General features: G+C 40.3%; 1 protein-coding gene across 4 annotated transcripts in view; it reads left to right on the top strand.

Moving 5' to 3' along the window:
* Positions 1 to 20908, top strand: part of slc35f3b (solute carrier family 35 member F3b) — a 174553-nt gene that overhangs the window by 74341 nt on the left and 79304 nt on the right. Inside the window, exon 1 of one of the 4 annotated variants that reach the window (XM_041788761.1) lies at positions 10294 to 10414. The exons of the other annotated variants lie outside the window; for them this stretch is intronic. Coding sequence (XP_041644695.1) covers positions 10339 to 10414 — 76 coding nt within the window. The 5' untranslated portion in view covers positions 10294 to 10338. Of the gene's footprint in view, positions 1 to 10293; positions 10415 to 20908 lie in introns of those variants that run through there. 4 annotated transcript variants of the gene reach the window in all.

The raw sequence follows: 20908 nt of genomic DNA, 5'->3' as shown, positions 1-20908 counted from the left end.
CAAAAAGAGGAAGATGCAGAAAGAGAGGAGGAGGATGCAGAAAGACAAACAATGGAAGATGTATATAAGGAAGGGGGAGATGCAGAAAAGGGGAAAGAAGTTACATAAAGAAAGAAGAGGTGAATGCTGAAAGAAAGAGGAGGGAGATGCAAAAAGAGACAAGAGATATGCAAAAAGTCAACAGAGGAAGATGCTAAGAGTTAGTAGTGGGGAGATACAAAAAAAAGAGGGAGACACATAAAGAATGAAGACGAAGATGCAGAAAGAGATAAGAGGGAGCTGCAAAAAGGGAGAAAGGAGATGCATAAAGAGAGAATAGGATATGCAGAGAGATAGAAGAGGGAAGTTCAGCAAAAAGAAGGAGATGCATAAAGAGAGAAGAGGGATATGTATAAAGACAGAGAAAGGAGAGCAGAAAGAGAGAGAAGGTAGATGCAGAAATATTGCAGATAGAGATGCAAAAAGACAGTAGAGGGAGATGCAGCAAAGTGAGGAAGATGCAGAAAGAATGGAGGAAGATGCAGAAAGACAACAGTGGGAGATGCAGAAAGAGATAAGAGGGAGATGCAAAAAGGGAGAAAGGTGATGCATTAAGAGAGAATAAGGAGAGGCAGAAAGAGAGGAGGAGCATGCAGAAAGACAAAAGTGGAAGATGCATAAAGGAAGAGTGAGATGCAGAGAGGGAGAAGAAGGAGATGTAAAAAGACAGAGGAGGGAGAGCAGAAAGAGAGAGAGTAGATGCAGAAAGATTGCAGTTAGAGATGCAGAAAGACAGTAGAGGGAGATGCAGCAAAGGGAGGAGGATGCAGAAATAGAAGAGGAGATGCAGCAACACTGCAGTGGGAGATGCAGAGAGGGAAAGGAGGAAGATATAATAAGAGAGGAGGGAGAGTCAGAAAAAGAGGAATGAAAGAGATGATATGATTAATTGACTTTCCCAGCCATAAGGCCTTCTTCCATGATTGATATGACTGCAGTGTCAGTAAGGCACAATATAGGAAGAATTAGAAGTAATGACTGTGTTTGACAGGAGAAGAAGCAATCTAATATGAGCATTAGAAACTAAGATGATAATGTAATGAAGAGGACTGATACTGGTGCTAAGATCATTCAAAGTTGAGCTACTTTCAGATTCTTTTTAACATTTCTAATATCAATGACAGGCTGCTAGTTGAAACAGTTGTAAATTGGCGGGTCCACAACAGCAGGACATCAACGTCCATGATAACAATATTAGTGTGTTTATCAGTGCAGGAACAATGATGAAGAAAGGGGAAATAATTACAGCAGTGCAAGTTGAGAATTTCTTGTTTTCAACTGAATGTTTAAGATAATTATAGTGCAATTAAATTCAGAAATAAATTACTGTTTAACTTTCATTTGTTGCGTCTTAATTATTATTAATGTTTTATGTAAGTTGCTGTTTTATGCCATCCTCTGCTTTGGTGTAAACATTAGTTCCTACCCCGTGTTTCAGGGGGGACAATAACAACTGCGACAGTGATTTGTGTAGCTCTCAGCATCCTAGCTAGTGAAATACTGAGCTGTGTTGATGCTTGGGGTTGATTAGAGATGAATAAAGAAGATGACTGTTGGAAGATATGATGCAGTCGGCTTATTATCAATAGCCAGAAGAACTGGAGATGGTTATTAGACAAGAAAACAGGGATGCAGGATTAACAGCCCTGCATTTCTATCTTTAAAGTTAGATTAAAGTCTGTCAGTACTGCAGGGGCTTTTTTAGTTTGAATAAAATTCAGATCAAGGTGAAATGTAAGGGCTATTCTGGTTGAATGAAAAGAAAGAGAGCCTTATAAAATAAAAACACAGGTATGTTTAAATTAAGAATAAAACTATGATAGCCAAAGTAGTGATTGCAGAATACTGTAGTAATGTTTGCCTTCTTGTGCATCCTGTTTGCAGAGTTTCTGACATTTTTCCCTGAACATTTTAAGACTATTATCCTTTATTTCCTTTTACGTTTTCAAATCAGGCTTGCTACTTTAGCTCTGGTGCATTTGTGGTCATTGTGCCTGCAGCCTGCCCAACATCCAGGCTGGTTTCAACCTAAATGGACTGGACAGCAACACTTAGGAAAGAGGATTTCTTGGAGCATCCATCAGTGCACATTACAAACCAACTGATGTAACATTAGCAATATGCTTTGATCGAATCCTCATATAAAGATGAATCAAAATAAAACAAAGGAGGAAAACTCAGCGACAGAGAACAGGATTCTTTCGAAAAGCTGAGAAAGTATGACATTTATGGCAATCATTTGGCCAACACTGACAACTTGTTTGGCCATGAAGTAAAGATAAAACTAATTTTATCCAATGCAGCATGTTTTGAATTTCTCTTTTTAAATAAGAATAATCTAATTCAAAGATTCAGTCACACCTGAGCTGAGTTGATGTATTTTGTTGGATAGTTGTTTGGTTCAGAGTGGTGTGAATGCTCAAACAAACTCTGGTGGTTGATTCAAACAGGGGTCTTGTTTTGCTTCAGAGTGCAAACATTGTAGGTTGATTTCGGCCAAATATTTTTGATAAACATGACTAAACATGTGATCATAGCATCTGTAATCTATGTCAGATGGGTTTGCAACATTAGTCTGCCTTACCTGGACCGGCACGCCTTTGCCTGCCCCCCAGTGTATGCCATCCCGTCCCTGCACGTGGTGACTCCATAGGGGGAAATTGGTGTATTGGTCCCTCCAGGTGGGGAGTGAATCTCTGCCTCAGGTGAAGGAATTCAAGTGTCTCGGGGTCTTGTTCATGATCGGTGCAGTGTCAGCAGTAATGCAGGCTTCGTGCCAGGCCGTTGTGGTAAAGAGGGGGCTGCGCCAAAAGCTCACCGATCCTCACCTATCATCATGAACTCTTGGTAATGACCGAAAGAATGCGATCGCAGGTGCAAGTGTCCAAAATGAGTTTTCTCTGTGTGTCTGGGCTCAGCCTAAGAGAAAGGGTGAGTTTTTTTTAAAAATCTGGAGGGAACTAAGAGTAGAGCTGGAGGCAGTTGAGGCGGTTCGGGTATCTGATAAGGATGCCTCCTGGGCATCTCTCTGGAGGTCTTCAGGGCACGTCCAGCTGGGAGGAGACCTTGGGGAAGACCCAGAATGCACTGGATGGATTACATGTCCTGTCTGGTCTGGGAACGTCTCTGGATCTCCCAGAAGGAGTTGGAAAGTGTGGCTAGGGAGAAGGGTATCGGGGTTGACTTGCTTAGCCTGCTGCTACTCAGCCCCAGCAAAACAGAAAGGGATAGATGGATGGATGGACGGATGGACGGATGGATGGATGGATGGATGGTGCAACATTCAACCAGATTTCACTTGACACTAACTGGAGCTAAAGCCCCAAACTAGTGCCGCATGGCGACTTTTCACAACCTTGTGTCATGCTTGATGAAGTGCAGTGTGAAAGCTAACTGACCAAAAGTAATTACAACTCTAAGTGCATTTACGTTCGCACCATTAAATCCATTATTATCTGATTTCTGGAGTTACCTGTTGTAGTCATGTTAACAGCTTAACCAGATATGCTTATCAGACAAAGGCAGTTATTTGATTTTTAAAAACTGGATTAACATTATCTTTTTGCCCAGTAGTCTGTATATTCAGTGCATGTAAACAGATTAATGTGATTCAGTTATATCTGTGCATCAGTAAAGTACGGTACTGGAAGTGGAAGCAAAGAAGAAGCAAACATGGTGACCAGTGGTGTTCAATGCTCAAATAACTGAGTAACCTTCATCTCCTAGATGGGACGAAATATAGAAATGGCAAAATACTGAAGAAAATGTCTATATAATGGCTGAGATGGGGTTAACAGGAATGGTAAAACAGACCTGTTGCATACTCTCCCTTCTTTCCATATCCAAGAATGTTTTCTGACTCTGAGCATGGAGCAAGCACAGGGATTTGTTGGAGTGGAGGAAGAACAGAACTAAGAAAAAAAATCGATGCTTGCTGATTAAAAGCTTGCTACTGTTTCTGTTTATTGAAACAAGAAAGAGGAAGGAGAGCACTATCAAACATGGTTGCATGCCAAACAACTGCAACACAAGCACAGCTGATTGCCCGTGGCCCCGACTTCAGGTTTCTGAAATTTCTTCTTTATTTTATTTAAAACTTCCTTCTTCTACTTTTTTTGCAGAGTTTTATGGCAGTTTGGCAGAACTATACACTTTAGATGCACTAACAAAGACCATGCTGGGCAGAAATGGGTTTATGTAGTTTAATATCAAGATAATGAAATGGTAAAGAAGGGATGAAGAAATGAGGGTAAAGGTCGAGGGATGAGAGGATGAATTTATTAGGAACCAGATGAGCAGATGGATGCAGGGATAATGTTGGGCTGTTGTGAGCTGGTTTTGATCCAAGGAAAGCTGAAGATTTGAGACTGGAGTAGGCGATGCTCGTTCTGGTCTTAAGGCGGATGATAGACTGGCTTGAGCTGGCAACGGTGCTGCCAAAGGAAGCTGGGGGACTTGAGACCTGGATGGAGGGGTCTCATGGCTTGCTGGTGTCCCGTGTTGTTGGTGTGAGGATGCTAACTGGATTAATTTGATGATTTAAGTCACAGGTGTCAAACTCATGGCCCGGGGGCCAAATCCGGCCCGCAAGATGATCTCATATTTTTGTTAAAACTGGCCCATCAGTATGAGGCCTGCAGATTTCCTCAAGTATAAAAATGTGAATTTATCCTTGATGATTTAAAATATCCTTGTTAAGTTATGAAATCTGAAAAAATAAGGAGTACAAATATTTAGATAAGAAGTCAGAAATGTGGGAAAAGAAATTAATTTGTGTTTTAATTTCACATTTTCAATTTAGCATCTCACAACTAGAACTCAAACTCAGAATTTCCTACTTTGAACATTTCAACTCATAATTTTGACTTCTTTTATAATATTTTGGTTTAAGATTCCTAATTCTGATTTTTAATTGATATTTTGACCTTTTTAACCAATTATTTTGAATTTTACCTCATATTTATACTTCATAATCCCATAGTTTGACCTTTAAGACTAACAATTTAAAATTTTGAATCATATTTGACTTTTAATTTCATGATTACAAATGTTATTTCATATTTTGACCTTTAAAACTCATGATTTTGACTTCTTCCTTATATATTTGCCATTAAAAAAAATAATATTTCAATTTCATGTTTTGAGCTTTTTGAACTAATACATTTACTTTTCTTAGATTGTGAGCCTTTTAAGTGATCTTTTCATTTTTTAAATGTCAACATTGTTTATCATCAGTGCTACGTTTTATTTCCATATTTTATTACCGGTGAAACAAGGCTGACAGTTTATAGTTAAAAGGGTTACCCTGTTAGACCCTCAGGTTAGTCCTGAATCCAGAGTCTGGCCCCTGCTGTGATTGAGTTTGACACCCCTGATGTAAGTTTTTTTCACAATAAAAGTCCTTCCAGCTGCTTTATATTCTATTAGAGTATTTCAGGACCTGCACCTTTTTCACTCTGATGCCACAGCAGAGATTGAATCGGTACTTCTCTTCTCACCAGAATCATTTTCAGAAACTTATCCGTACTTTTGGTTGAGTGAAGATTGTGTCATCTCGCCACCTCTGGACGTGAGACCCAGTTTCGGTGAACAGCTGCTACTATGGCTCGTCGGACAGCTCTCGGTCCTTAAGTGTTATGATACTTGATGTGAAGCTCTAAACTGTCACTTCAGCTTTGAAAACCAATTTCTTCTGTTGGTGGAAAACCCCAAAGAAGAGAATAAAAGGACACTCAGTGAGATTTTCCCCTCACTCTCCTCATGGATGAGTCTGAAAATGTTACACACTTCATCGCTTCTCGAGTGATTTGTACTGAGCTGACTTTAGCAAAGTCACAGACTGGACATGTGAGGGCTGGTGTGGAGCTGAGAGCTATCAGGACTGTAACCCAGCAGGTCAGTCACAGTATCATCAGACAGCTGGAGTTCAAATCTCCGTCACCTAGCTGAACACAGCTGACAGGAAACTCTCAATGACAGCTCAGGTAGTAACACGGAGTACAGCCAACTAAAAGCATTTTACAGAAGCCTCAAGAAGACATGCATCCAGACATTTTATGTAAGCACACTTCCAGAGAGGGTGGGAAGATTTAACTTGAGAAATTAACTCAAAATCATGCATTCTGAGATAAAGGGATAAAACCTGGGCACGCAAAATAGAATTGGGAAATATTCATATTCATCTGGGACACCTCCCATACAAAGGGTTTGGGAAAGGCAGGACTTTAGAAAAATTCCCAGAAGGTGATTGGAGGTAACCTGACACGCCAAATGGATTTGTTTCACACATCCATCTGGAAAACCTTCAATACTAAGCATTTGGGAAAGGGCAGAGGATTTGAAAAAAACTCAGAGTGTGATTGGATGAACGTTCTGTCTGTCACAACTTTACAGGCCAATCAGAGCAACAAAACCACCAACAAAGAGGAAGTAGTTTTCAAACTAACTTAAGACATGAAGAAGCCAACATGATGGCAGGTGTAATGTCTTTGTATTTAACTTTGAATTTCCATAACCTATAGAGATGAAGGAGTTTTCAGACATTTATGCAGTGCAGGTTTTACTGAGAAGAAAATCACTGGATGATTGTTCTCTACATTAGCAACCTGAGGCGAGGTATAATGCTCAGTATCAGGCCGGGAAAAGTCGGATCATTCCTAATCTTTCTGTGTCAGTACAGTTTGCAAAGTCTGACAATTAGACTAAACAAACAGACCGAGCACAGAGGAGGATAAATCCACTTTGTCATGTTGGTCTTACTTTCCACATTGTATTATGCAAATGAAAATCATATGAGAGGGTGGGATTAAGAGGTAAATATTGAATATTAATGGACTTCACTGTGAGGCTGAATTCCTCCTGAGGATTACAAATAATTTATCAACTCCCTAAACTGCCCTTCATTCAACTTTAATAATCCTTTTTGCAACTATCTGCTCTGTAGATCCTCTTTTTAAACCAATCTAAAGTAAAAATCTAATAAAATTAAGTGTGGCGACTGGACAAGTGTTAGAGCAGAGAAACAAGCACATGTTTGGAAAGCCCATGGTGTAGTTCTTAGGTTTTTGACAACAGATATGTACAAAAGCAAAGGCTCTCACCATTTTCAAAAGCAGGGAACGGGCTACATTTACCTTAGGCAGAAATTACGAGAGTATTGAAATGTGTTGTAAGTTTCAGAGAGTGTTTGATTTCAAATATGGATATTTATGTGCCCCTTTAGGCGTTAGGCCTAAGAAAGCTTCCCCCTTTTCCTCTCTTTTACGCAGTCCAGGGTCAGAACACAGTATATGTAAGCTGCTAGTTAACCAGGGTATAAATTAGTAACTAGCTGTTTGCTAACTGGGTTGAGAATTGATAAGTAATTGCTTGTTAACCAGGGTATAATCGAGTAAGTATCTGATAGTTAACGGACCCCAAGAAGAGCTGCGGCCATGTGCCGATGCTAATGGGGATCCAATAAACAGTAAACCTGATTTTATACTACTGACTACATTTTAAGCAGGGTAAGAATGGGCAACTAACTTCTGGTTAACATCTTATGAATGAGAAACTAACTGCCAGATAACAGGGAACCAGTGGTGGACAGTAACGGAGTACATTTACTTGAGTACTGTACTTAAGTACATTTTTTCAGTATTTGTACTTTACTTGAGTATTTGTTTTTTTTGGAAACTTATGACTTTCACTCCACTACATTTCAAAGACAAATACTGTACTTTCAATTCCACTACATTTCTAGAAAACTTGTCGTTGGTCGTTCCTTCAGGTTCAGCATAGCTTTGTCTCAGATGTTGGTGTTTTTCTTTTCTAAAATGCAATTGGCCACATGCTGTGCTCCTCACAGAAGGGAACCAATCACAGTCACCGCTCACACCTGGGATGGATTTGGAAATAGGCTACGTCATCCTCGCTCTGTGTAGCAAGCTCTCCCGCCTTCATTCAAACAAAACTCGGCAATGGAGATGGCAGGAGAAACTCAAGCTGAAAACCAGCGCACCCATGGCCATATCTCAGCTCGATGTTTGAGATTTCAGAAATGAGGAATGATTCATATCATTTCAAATGTCTTCTGTGTACACTGCGAACAAACTACATTTCTGCATTCAAAAAAAAAAAAAAAATTAAATGACAATAGTTTTCCTTATTGTTTTTTATTGCATTTTTATGGTGACGGTGTTTTCATAGACTTTTTGTAGCAGAGTGGTTCTACATGTAAGTCAGTACATCATTAGGAGGTTTCAGAGAGTTACAAGGTTCTGTAAAAGCACTGAGAAAACAATACAGCAATGCACTGATATCAGAAAATGTACTTTGTACTTTTGAATACTTAAGTATTTTTAAAAGTATGTACTTTAGTGCTTTAACTTGAGTAAAATTTCACCAAGCAACTTTTACTTGTACTTGAGTAAGATTTGACCACGGGTATCAATACTTTGACTCAAGTACTGGAGTTGAATACTTTGTCCACCACTGCAGGGAACAAATCAGTAACAATATACTAGTTAACCTAACTGCTAGCTAACCATGGATTGGATGAGAAGCTAACTGACTGATAATTAATCTACATAAAAACTGGCACTGTTTTGCCAGTTCTACATGTTAAAGGGATACTTCAACATTTTGGCAAATTTGCCCATTGCCATAATCCCTATAGTCTTAGGAATAGGGTTGTTACCTTTAGTTGTCCGTGCAAGCTATTTTTAGATCGGTGCTGCCGAGTTCAGCGCTGCTGTACCAACTCAATGGAGTCTTACAGTATCCCGGCTTTCCCTCATCAAACTCATCAAATACACAATCAAACAACTCCAAAATGCTCTCGTGGACAAGTTGTGACCTGCACATTCACCAGGCTATGAAAATAATAACGTATAATTATGTAACATTACGACACATGAAGCAAATACTCTGAACTATTTCTTGAGTAAACCACTGGGCGGAGTGACACAGGGCAGCAGCCATGTCTGGAGTGTAGTTTCGGCTTTGCATTTAACTTTAAAACGTCTCGTAATGTTCCATGATTATTTCATAGCGTGGTGAATGTGCAGGTCACAACTTGTCCACGAGAGCGTTTTGGAGTTGTTGGATTGTGTATTTGATGAGTTTGATGAGGAAAAGCTGGAATACTGTAAGACTCCATTGAGTTGGCACAGCAGCTCCGAACTCAGCAGTGCCGATCTAAAAATAGCTTGCACGGACAACTAAAGGTTACGACCCTATCACTAAGACTATAGGAATTGTGGCAATGGGCAAATTTGCCAAAATGTTGAAGTATCCCTTTAACTAATAATTCATTAATTCCTTTTTAGTTCATTGGTTAATGAACTGGCTTCTAATTTGTTGCCTAGCAACTTAGCCCATTTAAATTTATAGCCTATTTTATAGTGTTACTCAATTTCAAAGAGAAAATTAGGAGAAAATTTCTTATTGTGTAGGAATACTAAAATCTGCTTTGTTATGTAAAAACCTGTTTGACCTTGAAGACATTTTTCAGTTCCAATTGCAGCACTTTTGCACAGTTTGTGGCAGTTTTAGCCTTTTTTTCATTCCATTGGTAATCTGTGTTTGGGGTTAATGGTGATATACTCTGTCATAAATGTACAGTGAACACAGAGAGTATTTCTAATTGCCAAGGCAGTTTTCCAGAGTTGTCTCTGGGGAGCTTTTTTGAGCATTAATTGTGTGCTGTCTCTGAATATAAATAAGGATTAGTTTGTTTTATTGTTATGCAACTTACTAAAACACCCAGTTAGGGTGTTTATGGTCTACATAGTCCCACTCCATCCTCCCACCAGTCTGCATTGGTCCCATTATTTCTGTGAAAGAGCCCATTAAAAGCCAACAGTTCGCCTGCGCTCTTCCAGCCCGGAGCTCTCTTTCCCCCAGGGGGGACCAGGAGCGGTTACGGGTGGTCGGGAGAGGACAGCCGGGCACGCCTGCTCCAGGACACGGGGGTGGGTGGATGGTGGGAGGCGGTTTTGACGCTGTGGGGTGACTGATGAATATGTGACGTTGCCGAATTGCAGCAAATTGGCAAACTGTACGCGAGGAGAGACCGGGCAGGACGCACTGAATACGGCAGATCAGAGGAGGGGAGGGTAAGTGGAGGGAGGGGGGAGGTGAGAGAGGAAAACACACACACCGAGAGGGAGTTGGATGGATGCGAGGGGACAGAGAGCAGGAGGAGAGCGGCTCTAGGAACATCAAGGGGTCCCATCAAGAGGTCTGGTGTCTGCACCAAATCAGCTTCAGGGATGTAGTCGAAGCGGTTTGGAGCTCAGCCCATCCGAGCTCAGCACCATGAAGAAACACTCCGCAAGGGTCGCCCCGCTGTCCGCCTGCAACAGCCCGGTGCTCACCCTCACCAAAGTGGAAGGTAGGGAGAGTTCCTGTGCATGAGGAGCCTGCAGAAGCTGCAGGTTTGGGCTGAATGTGGGCATGTATTACACTGGAATACTCTAAATTTAGATGCATCCTCCTGTTGACGCTATGGGGAGGATTTAAGTTGAAACATTCTCCTGACAAATCTCATCCTGGCGTGCATCAACTTTCGAAAAATCTTGCCACAAACAGGAGAATCAGTGAAGCGCGTAACTTGGCTCTAAATCTAAGACGCATCATTTCTAAGAACAAGGCATCATTTGTGCGTAAGAATGACCCTAAATGCACCTGGAAAGCCACCTCTTCATCCAGTAATTGAATTACTCAATAATGCTATTTTGCTCAAACCCTTCCGGAATCGACTTGTTTGCTCTGCATTAATGTAATTGTCGCATTGATGTGTCTTCTGGAAAGAGGATCGACTCATGAAGCTGGCTTCATGAACACTGAGCTAAATTTACTGGTCCACAGGGAGGATCTTAAGTTGTTATTGCAGCAGGGATTCCCCTCTCTCACTCTCCACCCCTCCACCCATCACTGGCTGCAGGAGTCACACAGCTAAAACAGCACCAGAGCATCTCATCCCATCTCACAGCTGCTGGGACCTGGTCCCAGACTCAGTAAACATTTTAATGGCGCCTGTAAATGTTGGACTATAATCACAATGCTCTGCAGTAAGTGGCTCGCTCATAGATTTGGCTTATTTTGGGACTCCCTCTGATGGGGAGCTGTCATGTACTCATCATGAAGGGAAAACTCCCCTTTGACTTCTTGGTAACATTTTAGAAAAACTGGTGCAACCACTAAGTAACAAATGAGAAACAAATGGATAGGCTGGCTCTGATTTTTGGGCCCCGTACCCAAAGATCATGGCATCTTGGCCCGATTCTCGGCTTGCTGCTGCTGATTATTTGTCCAAACTATCCTCAAATTAGTGGTGTCAGTACGATTACTTTAATGCTCCCAGTCTCCCAGTCTTAGATCATAAATATCAAACATGCTGGATACATGATTCTAGATCAGGCTGCTCCATCAAAACACCAACCGTAGCCGGTAAGAGGAAACAGACCAGCGGGGCTGGAGCTAAAGGTGTTAATATCGAGGGCTTCGCCCAAGGGTGCTAAAACATTCCTCCACAGAAATCTTTTCCTTATCAGGCAGTTAGACTTTATTCAAGCCATCCTAAATACAAATTTAGATTGGACTGTCAACAAATTAAATCAGTTGTTTAGGAAAAAATGGTGCATTTCCACCTAAAAAACAACAGTAGTTTTCACACCTTATTTCCCTAAAGGCCGGCTCAGACCACAGATTCAGCCAGATTTAAGCCCGACTGCAACGTTGCAGCTCATCGTCAAAACTTGAGCTTGATTAAGAGAGCCAAGAACGACTAACGGTCTTGTAGTGTGACATAATTAACGATGCGTCCAAGGCGCCCCATGACCACGATTCAACAAGACTAGCATGTCAGGATTTTTCTCACATCGTCGTCTAGTTTGACATCCTGACCTGACATCAACGACATGAATCCTGACCCCCTTGTCTACCAACGGGGGCATCATCATGACAAGATTTACCTCTTTTATCCCCTTTCATTCCCTAAAACTAATGAGTAAATTTTATTTTATCTTATTTACGTTATCAGATGCATACCTTAAGTTCTATCTGAAAGAGTGCCAGTCCATATTGTCCTCCTCTTGAGACATCCATACTTATTATCCATAATGCAATCCATAATTGTGCCTTATTTTCCTTTTTTATGAGCAAAAGGCTGCTACAATCACTTAGTGCTTCTGTTGTAGGGTGACTGACACTCTTTGACCACCCCTGTCAACCTGTGAACTCACACTCAGTCGTGGAGACAGTGGTGACGTCAGCATACGGTGAGCGGTCAGGATCACTCTTGTAGTGTGGCCAGGTTGTCAGCCAAGATGGGACAAGATTTTTGTTGCATAGTCTGACATGGTGCTGTCGTGAATGACCATAAAAGATTGTGTAGATTGAGCCTGCTTTAAGGCAGTGGTTCCCAACCTGGGGTCCAGACACCCCAAGGGGTGGTACCAAAGCTCTTGGGGAGGGGCTTGTCTTAGCATACATTTTATGAAAGGTGGAGAAGGGGGGGCATTCTGATTCTTGGGGGGATTGTGGACAGAGCAGGGGCACATTAATGTTGGAGGAGCCTGAAAAAATGTATTTTGCATAATATGTGAGCTTTATGTGAGATTTGAAGTTAAAGAGTAAAGAAAATGACACTCTTTGGAAGGTGGCTGTAACATTTTTGGGACATTTTCCTGCATTATAAGTGTAAGACTAAAGAGAATTAAATATTTTGTGCACTATTCCTGGAATCTGACGCCAGAATTCAAGCCTTGTTTAACTGTCGTGGACTTAAGATGAGTGAAACATCAGTTTAAAGGCACCTTTAGCAGGCAGTCCAGTTGCAGTCATATGATACTGAGTCAAATCATCCCAGCACAGAGCGGACTGTAAACATCTGACAGCGGCTCTGACACAGGGAGGAGGATTAGTGATCAGGTCTGCTCAGTTCTGATTATAAAGTTGGTAGAAACGAGAAGAAACCAGGACTCACTAGGACTGCTAGTTAACCACTGGTGGAAAAGTAGATAGCTAGTAATGTCTCATCAGATGATATAAAGCAAGGGATTTTTTTCAGTTGATCATCATAATGGGTAGTTAATCGATCCTTAAGCCTTTATTTCTGTAGCGCCAATTCATAACCAGATGTCTCAAGACACTTTACAAAGAGGGAAGGTCAAGACAGCTCTCTGATGTTTTATTAGAAAGACTCAGTGTTAATCACAGGAGCTCAGAAACATCTAGAATCATTTCAGTGGTGAGGAAAATCCTGACTCATGATCTAATGATCACCTATTCATTAGTTGCTCATTTTAAGCATGGTTCCTGTTTCATCCCTGGTTAACCAGCAGCTAGTTACTCATTCACTACCTACTAACTATGCCAGTTATCGTCCCCCTTATTGTAAAGTGTTACCACCCCCTCCCATGAGTGTGTTCATGCCCCGTGTGCGATGCTGCATCTTCCCCAAACCCCTGTCCTGAAGTCTTGAACAAGTGCAGAACCATATCCCCTCTCCTGAGCGTGCAGTACGCCTCTTCCTCTGCTCCTTTTCTCCTCTTCTCCTCAGCCTCATGCTTATTTGTAAAGCAGCGTTGTTATGCATTTTTTAATCCAGCCCTCAGCACAGAGAACTCCTGGATGTCTCAGTGTTCAGCAGAAGCCCACAGTAGCACTGAATCGGCTGCTGATTTCACAGCATTAGAGCGCCTTGAATCTGAAGTAATCCAGAGAATAGTTGCATTTATAAGGCCAACTATTGAAAAATAAGGATTACACTAAATCAGGGGGGAGATTTGCATTCATGCACTGGCATGATTCTGCACTTATGTGTTTCTGTTATTGAATTTGTGATGAAGTCATGTTCACATATGTAACTGCTCATGTAAATATCCATGCGAGGCTGTGATGACTCCTATAACTGCTGTTTAATGAGCGTTAGGGAAAAACTGGCAGTTGTACTTTGTGCAGTGCAGTAAGGTGCCATTTTAATGAACACTGAGGGCTCAGCTAATGATGCCACAGTAAGCAGAGCTAATTTAGCTATTACAGAGCTTTTTTTCAGTTTTGATACATGCAGCCAAAGATGAATTTGACTGATAGCAAACTGGGAAATGATTATGTTACAGCAGCAGGTTACCGTGACATTTAACAAGGAGGATAAATACTCTGAATCCAAGTTTACACCAGGAGATGATGTCTATTTACTCTCTGTTTCCTGTTTATTTGTTAAATGCATGGATAACCTGCTGCTGATACCAGATGACAAACATCTTTCCATCATTTTTCTGCCCTTGAACAGCTCAGTTCTGCTCAGACTATTCAACAAAATCCCAAATATAATAAATAAGCTACACAAACACAAGACAGTCATGCTGAGTTTGTTTGCTTCTAGAATTTCAGAACAATAAAAAACTAAGTAAATACACATTAATGCTCTCTTCTAACACAATATTTTTCTGGTTTGGGATCAACGAAATACGTCTTTTGATCCATCTGCTCAGCCTCGTCTTTGAACAGGAAGTAGTTTTGACCATAAACGGTGTCCACACATCTCCTGAAGGTCCCGTTTCTGCAGAAAATCCAGCTCTGGATCGTTTTTTTTATTAGAGCAGATGTTTGGATGTGTCAGCATGTTGGTGGTTGTTGGGAGTCTTCAGTCAGTCAGAAATGGTATCAGCCACTGAGAGAGGGATGTGGAGTCATTCTGATGGTGGACCACAAGGATTGTTAAGACCAATCAGCAACATTTAGTACTGAATTTCTTGGAGATTTTCCTTTTCAAATCCACATAAGGTTCCTAAAATTTTGAAGAAATGACCAGAGATTCCTGTAAAAATTCTTCAGTATATTTTTAAAGTATCTCATCAAAAATACTCCAACATTTCTTCTGATATTCCCCAAATATTTCAGTGAAACTATATCACAAAGCTTAAACATTCCAATAAAAAAAGAACAAAATCCCTTTCAATTCCTGAAAAATTTCAAGCAAAGTCACCCAAACTCCAAAGCAAACTTCCCCTAAAATTTCTTATCATATCCCTAAAATTTACAAAAATATTTCCCCAAATTCTATGAAAATGGCAGAAAATTCCACCAGAATTTTCTTGACTTCAAAAATTCTTGATAATTTCAAAGGATGCCCCTCTTTAGATTTAATTTTCAAAAATGTGTTTGACAATATGTAAAAAAAATACCTTCCTAAAAAAATTCTTATTCCCAAAGACAAGTATGTTTCCCAAATTTACATGAAAAAGGTCTAACATCTTCAAAAAAAGAATCCCCCAACCATCCAAAAAAAATTCCACTGATTTCCATTTAATGCTAAAAAACAAACAAACAAACAAAAAAACAAATCTAAAGCATATTTCCCCAAAAAACTTTCCAAGAACTCCCAAAAACATATACACAAAAATGTAACTAAAATTTAGAAATGCATTTCCAAAAAAGCTATCCAAACATATTCCCCCAATTTCTATTTTATGCCAAAAAAAAAACAACAATCCGAATCATATTTCCCCAAAAAAACTTTTCAGAAACTCTCCAAAATATTTACAAAGGCATTCCCCAAAATTTAGAAATGCATTTTCCAAATTTAAATGAAAAAACCTGAAAATTACAAAGCAACCCCCCCAAAAAATTTAAATTTATTTCTGAAAAAATACAAATATGTTTCCCAAATTTCCATGCCTTAAAAAGATCACACAAACATCCAAACAAATCCCCAAAATTCCCACGAAATGCCCCAAAAAAATCCAAAGCAGATTTCCCCCAAACCCTCAAAAGAAACTCCATACTATAAATTCTGTAAAATTTCCATGACATCTCTTGAAAATTTCAAGGCACAATCCTTCCCCGAAATTCCTAGAGAAATTCCTAAAAATGTAGAAATAAGTCTTGTTCCCAGACCCTCCAATGAAACTCTCAAAAATATATCCAAATTCCATGAAATTTCCTTTAAAATTCTTGAACATTTCAAAGGACACCCTGCCTCAAATGTCCTAAATTAGAAATAGACTCCTCCAAAGTTGCATAGAATATGCAAAAATTACAACACTAAACACCCCTCCCCTCTTAATGTCCCAGCAAATTCAAAGTATTTTCAAACCAAATACTCCCAACATTTTCAAGCAAATTTCACAAGTTTCAGTGGACATTCTGGATAATAAACTCAAGAATTCTGACTGCAGAAGTTTTAACTATACTGCAGGAGACTCAAAATGTAATGTCCTCATAAGTACATGCAGGGTCTTAGGAGGATAAATGCTAAATTTTGGAACTGCAAAATGTAACAAGGTGGGATTATTTTCTGAGAAATTCTGAGATTAATCACAATTACAACTTTTAAGCATTTGACAGCTCGGTTTGAAATATCTTACAGTTCAGTTACTTTTAGTTTTCTGCAGCTTGTTGGCAGGCCGGCACAAGTTGTTGCATCATTTGTTATTTTTAATAGCAAACAGATTAAGAGCTGCATAAAAACATAAGAAATAGCTACCTCCTCCCCTCTGTTCCAGTATTTCTGTGAGTCAAACCTGAGCTAAACCGAGTCTGCTGACTCAGACTTCAGTGGAGCTTAACTCCGTCAGCTGATGCTCCTGTTGTTTTACGGGGTTGGCCACAGTCTGTACTGTTAATGTGAGATATCTAAAAGTTCTTCATTATTCATAATTAATGACTACACCAGCTGCTGGAATATGAATGAGGAATTTTCCTGCAGTTTCATATGGACACTGCAGAGCTATCAGGATGCTGAAGCTGTTTGAACTGTGTTGCGTATATTCTGTTACTGTGAGGCATTCTGGGTAACCCCTGAATAATCAGTGCTGCAACATTGCTTTGGATTTTAAGCTTATTAGTTTTACTGTCAGTAAAGAATGCGTTAGCTTTGGAGACGTCAGGCTGTTTTTTAGATAAAGGTGCGAGTTTATAAAAGCAGTGCTGCTGCACAAGGCCGTGGGTAGAGAAAGGATTGTATACGTGTCTGTTTATATTATGGGCTGTACAGTATTGTACATTTTTGAAGAAAGTCAAAGCTGTAGAGTTTATGATGAGAGCATTCAGCTCCCCAGCTGCTTAAAAGGAGGAGGAAATCACAGGGGTCTACAGCGGCTCAACATGCAGCTTTTCAGAGACTTTGCCTCTTATGTAACAGGGCTCCAAAAACCCTCTGTTCTCCTCACTAACAACCTGAGCCTGACAGTCAAAGAAATGTGTTTTTCTCAGTTTGGCATCTTTAGTTGGCTCTATTTTCTTTTTGTTTTGTTAACATCCACAGCCATCATAGCACCATTGTGGTAAAGTTTCTCATTTCAACAGAAAATACAAAACTGGAAGATGTCGAGACATGTTCTGCTCTGTAGAATCAAATGTAGAAGACTAATGGGCTGTTTCTAGATTTCAACATTAACTTTTTAGTTTCACACATTTGGTTTTGTCCAGGGGCTGCTGGGTCATGATTCTCTAGGGGGATTGAGATTTCTCACAGATGGACCCTCTTACTACAAGATAATTGTGCTGATTTTCAGCCAGATTTCTTCCTACCAACCAAAGTCAACAAAGACCTGATTATCTGAAGGTTCTAACAATTATCTTTCAGATTTGGCTGTGGTGTAATGTGTGTTCAGATCTACTTAGAAGATAATCCGAGTCGCTCTGACATGAGATTGTAAACATCTAACTTTTATGAATATTTTAGTCAACTGACACTCTGTGTTTTGAGGGTCCAGTCACTGGTTAATCAGTATTCCTGGCTACCATTACACCATGAAGACAAAAGCACACTCCAAGCAGCTCAGTAAAAAGGCCATTGAAAAGTATAAGTCTCCCAGTTAAATCCATCATCTAGAAATGGAAGGAATATGGCACATGTGTAAATCTGCCTAGATCAGGCCGTCTTCACAAACTGAGTGACTGTGCAAGAAGGAGACTAAAGAGAGACCACCAAGACACCTATGACTACTCTGAAGGAGTTCGAAGCTTCAGCAGCTGAGATGAGAGACTCTGCAGACAACAACTGTTGCCAGGGTTCTTCAGCAGTCAAAGCTTTATGGGAGAGTGGCAAAGAGAGAGACACTGCTGAAGAAAACTCAGATTAAATCTGGACTGGAGTTCACCAAAAGGCATGTGGGAGACTCCATGGTCAAAATGGTGCTTTTTGGCCATCAGAAAAGACACTATGTTTGGCAGAAACCAAACACTACACAGCATGGTGGTGGCAGCACCTGCTCGTGCCTCCGGTTGTGACGTAATGACAACCAGTTGAGGAAATTCACGTTCGAGAGTCCGTGCATTGTGTTCTTTTTTTTTTTTTTAAAGAACCTGATGTTCTTCGATTGTGACTTCCATGGTTGATGCTTTCTGAACGACAGTGAATTTACGAGGTTTGGCAGTGGCTGGCACTGAAAATAGACCTGCAGTGTATCTGAAACGAAGCGGAGTGGAGTGGTACTCCAGGAACTCGCCACTGCCGGACTGGAGTGCCGGCTATGGAAATGCTCTGATAGACTAGAGAGGGAGCGATTTGCTCCGCATTTCGATTCGCTGACGTTCTGCGGCGCGCACGGTGTATATGGAAATTGGGGGTTCATGCTGTGGGGATTCTTTTTGGCAGTCGGCCCTGGAAGGCTTTAAAAGTTAGAGGGTAGTAGGAGCAGTTTTGCAAAGAAGAATGGAGTCAAACTGTAGTGTCCAGATGTGCAAGCCTGATTAAAGGTAGACTATGTGATTTTTTTTTCCACTAGGTGTCGTAGGAGATCAAAGCCTTGAAAATGTAAACAAAGAGGAGTTTTTGACACACCTCCACCACTCTGAAGCCTCCCCCTTAAGCCACTTTAGCTTCTGTTGAGCCTAAACACCTATCATAAACAAGTTTATATGTAACGTTCAAGGCAACCTTTACTGCTAATATCTTTGTTCAGCTGCAGTAAACCATTTCACGAGCTCTTCTTATCCTTGCCAGGTATGTTATAGCATCAATTAAACATGAAAACATCAGCTTCAAACAAGACTTGGGTGATTTGAGATACACAAAATTTGAGACACTACCTGATTTCAGTAGAGCTACCTGTGTCTGCAGCCTCCATTTATTAGCAGCAGGCTAACATTAGCATGCCTAGCTTCCATTCATTTTTACTCCACATTTATTTCAGCCGCGCTATCACACACAGCTTAAATGTCCAACCATAAGAATAGTGCTGTGTCAATAAATCAACACTGTGAGAGCTTTTTAGCGTCGCATAGGGTTCGCCACAGAGGAAAAGCAAGTTCGATATTAACTCTAGTTTTTTCTTTCGCTTTGTCAGAGGGTTTCCTAGACAAATGTCGAGGCTTTTTAGGTGGAGGGGAAGCCGGTGGCAGGCCTTCGGTCAGCCACTTCGGACTGGAGTCTGCCATTTACACTCACTCAGCTGTTTGGGTGAAACAGTTACCTGCAGCAGCACTGCTGCCCCTGGGGGCGCACCTAGGAGGAGAGGGGCGTGTGCCAGAGGAGAAGGTTACTGCCCCAATCTGGTCTGGACAGAGTTATAAACATCCCATATAAACAAAAATACAGGGTACCTAAGTTTTAATTCAGTGTGTTGATAATGTACTCAGAAAAACATTTACATAGCATATGTTTGATTTTTATTACATTTAAGTGTAAAATGTCAGATATTCTACCTTTAAAACTTATCCACTCAGACTCAGTGCTGTGATTGCAGCCAGAGGTTTATCTACTAAATACTGACTTGAAGGGGCTAAATATTTTTGAGTCACTTATTTTACATTACATATTCTTATTTAAATGACATTACGTTTAGAAATCTGTTTTCACTTTGACATTTAAGAGGTATTTTGCAATTCTTTTTTGAAAAAAAAAAAGGCAAATTATATTGACAATAATTGATTTGTTAAATCAATTAAAGAGTAAAACATTTGTGGGGGTGAAAACTTTTAGAGGCACTTTATCTCCACATTGTAAAGCAAATTAATGAGCTCTGTTGAGTGACAAAAGAGAAAGAAAATCAAGTAAATATTGCTGTCTGACACTCCTGATGGATTGTCATCTCCTTTTTTCCTTGTTCCTCACCCATCAGAGACGAAACTACGAACAGGACACAGAAGGAAAACTTGTGCTGCTATGCCCTGCATTGCTCACATGCTGTTAGGGTGCAAAAATTAGAATCAGGGTAGTCAAGCTGATTTTGCTGCTAACGCTCGCTCGTGTCACCTGTTGTTTGGTTTCCAGCTAAGGAGCACAGTCCAGGAAGGACATTCTACTGAATGTTTATAATAGTTTAGATAAGATGTATGCATATTCATGCATGGAACAAATATTTTAAAATTTTATTCAGAGCATACTCCTAGTCAAGAGTTCTATGGCAATATTCTGGTGCCCTCTATTGACCAGAAGTTAGTTTGAGACTGTTCCCAATATGGCAACTGCTATGGAAGGGTTTCAAAAGAGCTGTAATGGTCATGCATGTCATGCATTTATCATTGATTTTAATGGGGCTTGTGGAGCCAACATCAAGTTAACATTTAAGTAACTGCAGATTTGTTTTTGCACCTCTGCTGCAGAGATTTCTGCTTGTTTGTGGCCGCTGCTTTTAAAGAAACATAAAGGCTTTTTTAAACAATACACGTTTTTTAGCAGCTCATCCAAAAGCACTTCACTATAGTCTTGTATCATGGTTCGTATTTGTATGTAAATGTACTGTGAGGCCCATGTGAAGTCCAACAAACTTAGTATGGAAATGAGCCTACACCTGCCAAAATGAAGGTCAAAGGTAAGCGTGCCTCCTTGCCAGCCTTAAGTGGACACTTGTACTGCCGCATAGGACTCATTTTTTAACACAGGAGACTGTTGCATGATCCATTTACAGTATACAAGATAATGAAGTCAATGCAT

Source organism: Cheilinus undulatus, linkage group 6, assembly GCF_018320785.1.
Source record: "Cheilinus undulatus linkage group 6, ASM1832078v1, whole genome shotgun sequence".
Lineage (NCBI taxonomy): Eukaryota > Metazoa > Chordata > Actinopteri > Labriformes > Labridae > Cheilinus > Cheilinus undulatus.
Note: the sequence above shows the minus strand (reverse complement) of the source record. Positions and strands in the feature narration are given on the sequence as shown.